Consider the following 11469-nt stretch of genomic DNA (forward strand, 5'->3'; position numbering starts at 1 on the left):
AAGTCTATGTCAGTCTGTTTTGTTGCAGTATGAATGACTGAGTTCAAGTTGATTCAAAGCGTTAGAGCAATTGGGACTTGATAGGCTGCTTCATCGGGTGAGGACTTCTTCGTTCCAACTTTTTCTGTCCCTTTTGATTCGTTTTCATTTCTGCTATTGATTTCGTCATTTTGAGCCTAGGTTGCTACCTAATAGGCAGAATTTTTGTGACATTTGATATGATATGCAAATACACATTACTTGTGTATATCTCGAAAATTCCCACATTTAGACACTGCTTTAGGCTGGCTTCCAAAAAAATGCCCTTCTATTAATCTTCCGAGCGTTAAAAACTACAAATACAAACTAAAAAAGTCAGATTGTGAGAGCAACTTCTGTTTGCTCTTTCTTTTGTTTTGCATTGCCTATTGGTCCTTCCCCTATTTTTGCATGCTGACAGCTAATCATAAACACCAAGTTGCTTCAAAGGTCATGGTTGAAACAAGCATATACTGAAATGTAGAGGCAAAAGAAATTATGTAGGTTCTCGAAACTCTGGTGGTTGACCGCAGGGACATCACCCGATCCCGGTATGTTGAGCTTTTTGATGGCAATGATTTGGCCGCTGGCCAGTTCGACCCTGTAAACGCTCCCGAACCAGCCCTTCCGATGCAGTACTTTTCACTGCAGTCATTGGTAGCCTTGGCGATGTCATTGAATGTGAACTTCCCTTCCCTTCCCCATATGATTGACTTGGATTGCTCTTGCTTCACAAGACTCTTGATCTCTTCATCGAATTCCTTGTTTCGCCACCGAAGTGCCAGAATCACAGCAATTGAAATCACCAGAAATAGTAAGCAGCAGACGCCCAGGGTCACACCAATAAAAACCTTTTCCCTATGGTCGGTCGATTTACCGCTCATCCCACAAGGAGATAATCCGGTCATGTTTCCACACAAACCCGGATTCGCGATTAAAGCACTTCCCTGTGCTTGTTGGGAGAGGCGACCACTACGAACCACACTAATTGGCTTGTTGCACGATAAGTCTATTGAGCTTCAACTCCTCATGCTGGTGAGAGGAGCTGGGATCGTACCCAACTATTTGTTATGCAAAAGATTGAGATTTTCCAATTCAGTGAACTTTGCTAAATTGGAAGGAATTGATCCTGCTAGAGAATCATGGCTCAGGTTCTCCTCTGTAGCGTGAACAAGTTCCCCAGCTCTGGCGATATGACATCCAACATATTGTTGTTGCTCAAGTTCAAGCTCAGTAAATTCTTGCAATTCGCTAGCTCTTCCGCTATGCTACCGCTCAATGCCTTCTCCCCGACAAATCAAGATATTCTAGCTTCGATAAGTTTCCTAACTAGGTGGGAATATCTCCAGCCAAATGGTTGTAGCTCAAGTTCAGCCTAATCAACGCCCCCAGACTTACCAAATCATCAGGAATTTTCCTGGTCCATTCATTGCCATATGGAGTCAGATCGTGCAATTGAGACAATTTATTAATCTCCGGCGAGATGCGGCTGGGGATTTTGTTACCATCTATCTGCAAATTCGTGACATTCGTGCACTCTCCCCATTCTGCAGAGAGATTCCCGACAAATCGGTTGTTGCTGAGGACCTGAGGCTTATAAAGTCCGGATTCAGATAAACTCCAAACGCACTCATGACATCTGCGGTGAACCGATTGCTGTCCAGACGGACTCTCGTTAGCCCCGGACAATTCCTAAGCAGTTGGGCAGCGGCTAGGTGAAGTTATTCCCATCGACCACGAGATATCAAAGAGCAAAGCCGCTGCATATATCTGGCGGCAGCTCTCTGGTGAAGCTGTTTTTCGAAAAGCTAACATTGCCCAGAGAATGGCTGTACTTGCCAAAATCACGGGGTATGCCTCTCGAGAAATTGTTCATGAACAAAGAGATGGACTGTAAGTGATGCTACGTCATGGCTTTTTCCTTCCCAGCCCTGATCTCATCTTCTTCAACTTGAAGTGCCTCCTTGGTGGTATACTTGCTGGTCATCTTGCAAACCGACCTTCATCACTGACAGCCTCTCAAACTTGACCTCGTAATCAATCGACTCGAGTTTGTCGTCCAATGTGTCACCTTCAATTATCGTCTACCTACACACAAAGTTCTCCTTGTCGAGCTCATTGATCCGGTGCTTCACATTCTTGAAATGACTAGCTGCATTTGTGACCAAACAAGACTTACATTATGAAACTCCCGGCTTGATGAGTGTCTGTTGAATGCTCCCGGCTCCTCCGTTACCTTGCACGAGCTCCACGCTGTTTATGAACTGAGGCAGCAGCTTTGGGATCAGGGAATTCAACCCGACGATCAAGGCCTTGAACATGTGAGCTGGAGCAATCGGGCACGTGAGCTCTTGTGTGATGCTAGTTGCACCCATGGCTATTGGCAATGAGAAAGAAATAACCCCAGAGAAGTTCGTGCTTCTGAGTCCTGTCAATGCCTCCTATTTATGGTTAGAATTATGCGAATAGGTAGGCTTGGTTTGGCAAGAGTCACGTTTGAGGAAAATAGAAGAGTCGAGGATTTGCGGCCTAAAGAAATATATAATAAGAATGTACTTTTCCTTAATGATTTTACTTATTGCGGTTCATGAAAAATTGTGCCACCTTGATATGTTTCGATGATCGATCCGGATCAAGCGGGATTGATAGTCCATATTTGAAATATTAGGCCACAGTTTACCATGAATTCATTTCACTCATGTATCCTCTCCATGTAGCGCAGTTTACCAAATGCCATAAAAACCACTACACCAGATTCCTGTCACACCTTTCATTCTCTTATTCTCAGCAAAGACTGGAACAACAACAATCACCAGCCCAACATGCTTTAACTTCGAACATCAAGTGACTCAAACGCTTCTTGTCTTCTATTTAGTTTTGCCCAACCGGACAATAAAAGATAGCGACGAGATCGGCGCAACAGGCATCAGCGTTTGCCACGACAGAAGCCTCTATGGCCTTGACCATTGCGTCCACCTTCTCTTTCCCGGCCTTGATCTCCTCCTCGGTGATATTCACCTTGCCAATGGTGAAGTACTTGCTCATGCACTTCAACACCGAGCCTCCCTCGGGCGACGCGGTGATCTTCACCTCGTAGCTGATCTTCTCAAAGGCGGTGCCCAGCGCATCACCCTCGATGATTGAGTAACAGTAGGTGAAGTTCTCCTTGTTCAAGGCCTAGACCTTGTGCTTTGCCGTCTTGTACCGACTGCCGATCAGAGTAACAAAAAGTAACATTCACATTTAGAACTTGCCGGTTTCAACATTGTGAGCACCGATCTTGATGGTGTAGATCCGGCCATTCAGGAATTAGCCCCAGCCACAATCCAATACTATTAACTTAGACATGGCCTGATTTTGTCTTATCGAAATCAGGTCACATGATCACATGTGTAAATTTAAACAGTTAGAAACGTCTTAATTAATCAAGTCATATATCTATCTTTTTCAATCAAGTCATATATCTATCATTCAGGAATTAGCCCCCAGCCACAATCCAATACTATTGACTTAGACATGGCCTGATTTTGCCTGATCGAAATTGGGTCACATGATCACTTGTGTAAATTTAAACAGTTAGAAACGTCTTAGTTACTCAAGTCATATATCTATCTTTTTCAATGTCCATTATAGTGTTCCATAAGGTTGAACCCGCCTTGATTTGGAGCAATCCTAGTTCCTAATATGGATGGACTAACCTTCGCAGAAAGTCATCAACTTGATGGTCCCAGGACCTCCATCGCCCTCGAAGACTTCCATGCTCTTGATGTCTTGTGGGAGGACCTTGTTGATGAGGTTATCGGTGTCAAGGAGAGTGGCCTCAAACATCTCGGCCGGAGGAATTGGGGACGTAAGTGATAACACACATGACTGGATCCGAACAAAGGTGCAGAAACTGAGAAGAGGGTGATGATCAGGAAAGACTTAGTAGTGATGAATTTGGTCTCTAGGACTTGGGAGTGAAGGAAGGAGGCCGAATTGAAGATGACATATGTAGAGAGACTGAGTGTGAAGGGTTATGATTTCTGAATATTTTCTTCTTTCTTAGGTGGGTTTTGCAGAAAATAAATAATTTTAAAAATATTTTCCTAAAATTAATCGTCAAATTTGGATAGTGTTTCCAAGCAAGAGTTATTTGGTGAGTGTGCTGCATATTGTAAATTGATCTAAATCCATATAGAACTCACAAGAATTACAAGCCTATATCTCCTTAATATAAATACGATGAAAAAATGCTACCTCATTTCTGAATTTTCGTCAAAATTGTGCTGTATATACTATGTTAATCTAAATTGCTAAATTCAATGGGCTCACGTGGGATCCATACAAAACTCACCAGAGTTAAAAGTTTTGATTCCGCTTAATATGAATACAGTGCACTTTCGTCAAAATTGTGTTGTCTGTACTAAATTGATTTAAATCACTAAATCTAATGGGTTCATGTGAGACCCATATGGAACTTACTAGAATTAAAAATCCAAATTCAGCTTAATATAAATACAACCTAGCTCATTTCCGAGTCTTCATCAAAAGTGTGTTGTATGTCCTACATTGATCTAAATCGCTAAATATGATGGCTTTGCGTGGGATCCATATAGAACTTACTAGAATTAAAAGTCCGAATTCCCCTTGATATAAATACGACACTACCTCATCTCCAAGTCTTCGTCAAAATTCTGCTATATGTACTAAGTCAATCTAAATCGCTAAATTTGATGGGTTCACATGGGATCCATACGAAACTCACTGACATTGATTCCACTTAATATAAATATGATGCTCTTTCATTGAAATTGCGTTGTATGTACTAAATTGATTTAAATCACTAAATAAGATGGGTTCATGTGGGACTTATATGGAACTCACTGGAATTAAAAGTCCAAATTCCGCTTAATATAAATTTGACCCTAGCTTATTTTCAAGTCTTCGTCAAAAGTGTATTGTGGGTTCAAGTGAGATCTATATGAAACTCATTGGAATTAAAACTCCAAATTTCTCTTACTATAAATATGATGCTATCTCATTTCCAAGTTTTCATCAAAATTATGTTGTATAAGTTAATATACGGGTTTGTTTTATTATTATGACTTTTGAGATTCCCTTTCACGTATCAGTTTGATAAAGAATCGAAATTTCCTTTTGACCCAAAAAAAAAAAAGTTAATCTAAATCACTAAATTTTATGAGTTTACATGAGACCCATATAAAACTCACTAAAATTAAAAGTCTAGAATCCACTAGATATAAATACGATGCCAGCTCATTTCCAAATCTCCATCAAATGCCTTTTTCTCATCACTCTGAAGCTTCTGATCGCACCCCACTCTGTCACACGTGAATCGGGAATGATTTTCGACACCAAAGTCTTCGTTAAATCTCAAAAAGATTGAGCCAACGTGGAACAACAACTCAATTGTAAGCATCGGGGTTTTGCAAGAGATGGGCTCCAATGGCTTTCAACATTCCCATGGCCTTCTATTTGCTAGCCTTATTCTCGACCCTGTCCTTGGCGAAGTACTTGCTCGTGCTCTGCACGTGCACCCTCTCTGTCTGGACTTGATCTCGTTCGAGATCTTCTCTAGCACGTCGCCCTCCACAATGATGTAAGCGTGCGCGAGCTTTCCTTGTCCAGCTTGTCGACTGGTGCTTCACCGAGTTGAACCGTGTAGCCGCGATACACAGAAAACTGCGGTCAGCTCCCACGTTAGTCTTATCTAAGAATGTCAGGCAAATATGTTGACATCACATGTTGATGTGTGATCAAAATGAGTGAAATTAGAAGACGCGCAGGTACTCGCCTTCGCCGAAAACGATGCGATGGTGACGGGACAACCATCACCTTCAAGGGTGACAAAATCCAGATTGGCTTGTAGGAGGAGCTTGGGGATGAGATTTTTATCAAGATCAAAGGCCTTGAACATTCGTGCAGGTGGGATGGAATGCGTCTTAGCCTAAGATTTCCAAGTCCCAGGGCAAGAGATGTGAGATTATGTTGAAATGCCCTTTAAATGATTCTCAATCTCCTCGTTTAGTAATCTAAATCAGCATCACAATGTTCTTAAATAATACAATAAAAAAAAAGAGGACAAAAGGCATGGATCTCAAGCCCAAATTATACTTATTAGCATGCAAGAGACCTTTGAATGCTGACACCCTTGAGGGTGGGAATTCACTAAATTATAATTTAAATATTCTAACGGCGCCAACGGCTCGGACAAGAAAGCTTGAGTACATGCGGATAATTCTTGCGCAACGAAATGCATGGTAAGTCACGAATCGAGACTCATCCGCATACACGCTATTGTGACCATGACCATGAATACCACTTCCTTGACCAGTTGGCCAGTCGGAGGAGGAAGACGTGGGTTGAGCATATCCTATAGTGGCACATTTGAGTCTTTGAATAATGTCGACATTTGTGTCATTTGTAGGGAAGAGAGAAGATTCCTGGATGCTTCCTCATCATTCTCTAGCATCGGTACTTTTACTGTTGACTCTGTTTCATGAAAGAAGAATGACTCAATGTTTTGATCACAACCTCAAGTTGCCTACAAATTCCAAATTTTTGAGATTCTGTTAATACAGACCACTTTTCAAAATCTATACTTGCTCTTCCTAAAAGTCTTGTTAGAAGTATTGGATGAATCCAAATTCAATATGTCAATTGAAGGTATTTGATCAACCCGAGACCATAGGTACAGGGGGAATGTATTGATTAGATTTGATCATGTAGCTTACCGGAACCATGTAGCCATAAGATCCAGCCACTGGGATCCACCCGACGAATCCAAATTCAAGAGCCTCACCGTCCCAAAAACCAAAAGCCAAGGCTCGAAGTCCGACTCGAGCAAGATGTTGTTCAACATCATGTTCCGATGGACAATAGGGAGTGAGCAATTGTGATGCAAGTAGGCGATCACGGGAGCCACGCATTGAACAATCTTCACTCTCTTAACACAAGTCCAATTCAACTGCTCCGCTTCCTCCATGCAAGACCTTTGCCAAAGTTCACAAAAGATTGGATGATGTCCCTGCGGTTAACCACCACTTTTTTTTACCGCGACGATGTGGCCGTTGGCCTATTTGGCCTTGTAAACGCTTCAATCCGCGTTTTCCGATGCAAGTACTCTTCCTTCACCGAAGCCGTTGGTGGCCTTGGCAATATCGTTGAATGCAAACTTCATTCCCCTTTCCCATATGATTTCACGTACTTCATAAGATTTCTTATCTCTTCATCGAGATGCTTGTTTCACCGCCAAAGCACCAAAATCGAGCAATAAGAGTCACGAGAAGTAGTAAGCAGCAAACGCAACAATCACATTAATCGAACCTTTCTCCGATGGTCAGTCGATTTATTGCTCGACCCACATGGAGACATTCCGTCGCGTTTCCTCACAAGGCCGGATTTGCAATAAAAGCACTTCCTAGTTATTGTTGGAAGAGGCGACCACCAAGAACGCGCCGTCACCTTGTTGTACAGGAAGCCCATGAAGCTTAAACTGCTCATGCTGGTGAGAGTAGCTGGGATCGTACCCGACAAATCGTTATGCAAAACGTTGAGATTTTTCAATTTAGTGAGCTTTGCTAAATTGGAAGGAATTGATCCTACTAGTGAATTGTGGCTCAGGTCTAGTGGTTCTGTAGCGTGAATGAGTTCCCCGGCTACGGCGACATGACACCCAACGCATTGTTGTTGCTCAAGTTCGTGCTCAGTAAATTCTCGCAATTTGCTAATTCTTTGGTACGATCCATACAGAAGGGATGTACTTGCCATATTGTGGTTTATGAAAGATTGTGCCACATTGATAACTTTAGATGTTAATCCAAATTGAAATATCAGGCCAAAGTTTGGTATTTTATTGGCCATTTGGCATTTCATTTGTAACTCATGAATTCTCTCCTCGTAAAAAATTACTAAATTAGAGAATTTCATTCTACAAGCCTTGTATAAACATGTAGCATAGTTTATCAAATTCCACAAAACCACTGCACCAGATTCCTATCACACCTTTTATTCTCTTATTCTCAGCAAAGACAAGAACAACAACACTCACCAGCCCAACATGCTTAGCTCCAAACAGAGTGACTCAAACTCTTCCTGTCTCCTTTTCCTGTCTCCTTTTGGGTTTGCCAAGAGATAAGCCTCGATGGCCTCGTACATCGCGGACACCTTCTCTTTCCAGGTGTTGATCTCCTCCGCGGTGAAGTAACTGTCCGTGCACTTCAACATCGAGCCTCCCAAAGGCAACGCGTTGATCTTCACCTCATGGGTGATCTTCTCGAAGGTGGTGCCCAGCATTTCGCCCTCGATGATTGAGTAGCAGTAGGTGAAGTTCTCCTTGTCCAGGACCTCGACCTTGTGCTTCGCTGTCTTGTACGGATTGCCTATCAATGTAACAAAAAGTCACACTCACATTTAGAACTCGCAGGTTTCAATATCACGAGCACCAATCTTCATGGTGTCCATCAGGCCATTTAGGAATTAACCCAATTGTTCCGACCGCAATCCAATACAATTGACTTAGACATAGCCTGACTTTTCCTGATCAAAATTGAGTCACATAATCACTTATGTAAAGTTAAACGGTTAGAAACATCTTAAGTAATCGAGTCATATTTCTATCTTTTTCCATATTCATTGTAGTGTTCCATAAGGTTGAACCTACCTTGATTCAAAGCAATCCTAAGTTCCTAATACAGATGGACTAACCTTCGGCAAAAGTCATCAACTTGATGGTCCCGGGACCTCCATCGCCCTTGAGGACTTCAACGCTCTTGACGGCTTGTGGGAGGACCTTGGGGAGGAGGTTATCGGCATCGAGGATAGCGGCCTTGAACATCCTGGCCTGGGAATGGGGGTTGGGATATCGAAGTGAAAAGTGATGACACCCATGACCGGATCTTAATAGAGTTGCTGAAACTGAGAAGGGGGTGATGATCTGGAAAGACTTGAGTAGTAGTGATGAAGTTGGTCTCTGGGACTTGGGAGTGAAGAGAAGAGGCTGAATTGAAGTTGACACATAGAGAGAGGGAGACTGAGTGTGAAGGGTTCTGATCACTGCATATTTTTTCTTACTAAGATGCATTATATTTTGCAGAAAATAAATAATTTAGAAAATATTTTCCTAAAAATAATCACTAAATTTAGATAGTGTTCTGAGCATAAGTTATTTGGTGAGTGTGTTGCATGTTCTAAAATGATCTAAATTGCTAAATTTAATGGGCTCACTAGAATTGAAAGTCTAGATTCCCCTTAATATAAATACGACACTACCTCATTTTCAAGTCTTCATCAAAATTGTGTTGTATATAAATATGACCCTAGCTCATCTTCGCGTCTTTATCAAATGTGTGTTGTATGTCCTAAATTGATCTAAATCGCTAAATCTAACAGGTTCACGTGGGATCCATGTGGAACTCACTCGAATTAAAAGTCTAGATTCTCCTTGATATAAATACGATGCTATGTCATTTCTAAGTTTTCGTCAAAATTGTGCTGTATATAAATATGACCCTAGCTCATTTCTGAGTCTTCATCAAATGTGTGTTGTATGTCCTGAATTGATCTAAATCTCTAAATCTAACAGGTTCACGTGGGATAAATGTGGAACTCACTCGAATTAAAAGTCTAGATTCTCCTTGATCTAAATACGATGCTATGTCATTTCAAGTTTTCATCAAAATTGTGTTGTATATACTAAGTTAATCTAAATCGCTAAATTTGATGGGTTCATGTGGGATCCATAGGAAACTCATTGAATTAAAAGTTCAGGTCAACTTAATACAAATACAGTTTTCTTTCATCAAAGTTATGCCGTATGTACTAAATTAACCCAAATTGCTAAATCTGATGGGTTCATGTGGGACCTATATAAAACTTACTCGAATTAAAAGTCAAGATTCTCCTTGATATAAATACGATGCTATGTCATTTCAAAGTTTTCGTCAAAATTGTGTTGTATATACTAAGTTAATCTAAATCGCTAAATTTGATGGGTTCATGTGGGATCCATAGGAAACTCACTAAATTAAAAGTTCAGGTCAACTTAATATAAATACGGTTTTCTTTCATCAAAATTATGCCGTATGTACTAAATTAACCCAAATTGCTAAATCTTATGGGTTCATGTGGGACCTATATGAAACTCACTCGAATTAAAAGTCAAGATTCTCCTTGATATAAATACGATACTATGTCATTTCTAAGTTTTCGTCAAAATTGTGTTGTATATAAATATAACCCAAGCTCATTTCCGAGTCTTTATCAAACGTGTGTTGTATGTCCTAAATTGGTCTAAATCACTAAATCTAATAGGTTCACGTGGGATCCATGTGGAACTCACTCAAATTAAAAGTCTAGATTCTCCTTGATATAAATACGATGCTATGTCATTTCTAAGTTTTCGTCAAAATTGTTTTGTATATAAATATGACCCTAGCTCATCTCCTAGTCTTTATCGAATGTGTGTTGTATGTCCTAAATTGATCTAAATCGCTAAATCTAACAGGTTCATGTGGGATCCATGTGGAACTCACTTGAATTAAAAGTCTAGATTCTCCTTGATATAAATACAATGCTATGTCATTTCTAAGTTTTCGTCAAAATTGTATTTTGTATATAATAAGTTAATCTAAATCGCTAAATTTGATGGGTTCATGTGGGATCCATAGGAAACTTACTAAAGTTAAAAGTTCAAATCAGCTTAATATAAATATAGTGCTCTTTCATCAAATTACGTCGTATGTACTAAATAACCCAAATCGCTAAATCTGATGGGTTCATGTGGGACCTATATAAAACTCGCTGGAATTAAAAGTCTAGATTCTACTAAATAAAAATGAGGCCCTAACTCATTTCCGAGTCTTTGTCAAAAGTGTGTTGTATGTCCCAAATTGATCTAAATTGCCAAATCTGATGAGTTCACATAGGATCCATATTGAATTCACTAGAATTAAAAGTCCAAATTCCACTTGATATAAATATGACGCTAGCTCATTTCTGTTTCTTCATCAAAATTGTCGTATATGTACTAAGTTAATCTAAATCGCTATATTTGATAGGTTCATGTGGAACCCATATGAACCTCACTAAAATAAAACGTCCAAAATCGATTAAATATATATACTACTTTAACTCATTTCTAAGTCTCCATCAAGCACCTTTTTCTCATCTCTTTGAAGCTTCCGATCGCGTGCCATTCCGTCACATGTGAATCGCGAATGATTTTCCACGCCAAAGTCTTTGTTAAATCTCAAGACTTAAAAATACGAATGTGAAGTAACAACTGCGTGTCAAATGCAGAAAATTCATATGTGAAAAAGTTGACCGTCCCTTCTTGAGTCAACTGTTCTCTTCCTCGATATGCTTTTCTGATCTGGCCTCAAAGACAGATGGGCAAAGCTGCGCATTCATATCTATAATCTCGCGGCAGTTTCAACTCTGTTAAAAGAA

At 40.4% G+C, this 11469-nt stretch overlaps 1 protein-coding gene across 1 annotated transcript; it reads right to left on the bottom strand.

Moving 5' to 3' along the window:
• Window positions 1-8067: 8067 nt before the first annotated feature.
• On the bottom strand, window positions 8068-11216 carry LOC120294995 (major allergen Pru av 1-like). Its single transcript, XM_039316204.1, has 3 exons — window positions 11178-11216; window positions 8728-8863; window positions 8068-8402 (listed from the first exon to the last, which is right to left on the bottom strand). Exons 1-3 carry the CDS (start codon window positions 11214-11216, stop codon window positions 8068-8070), a joined length of 510 nt encoding a protein of 169 aa, XP_039172138.1.
• Window positions 11217-11469: the final 253 nt, after the last annotated feature.

Source organism: Eucalyptus grandis, chromosome 1 (assembly GCF_016545825.1).
Source record: "Eucalyptus grandis isolate ANBG69807.140 chromosome 1, ASM1654582v1, whole genome shotgun sequence".
NCBI lineage: Eukaryota > Viridiplantae > Streptophyta > Magnoliopsida > Myrtales > Myrtaceae > Eucalyptus > Eucalyptus grandis.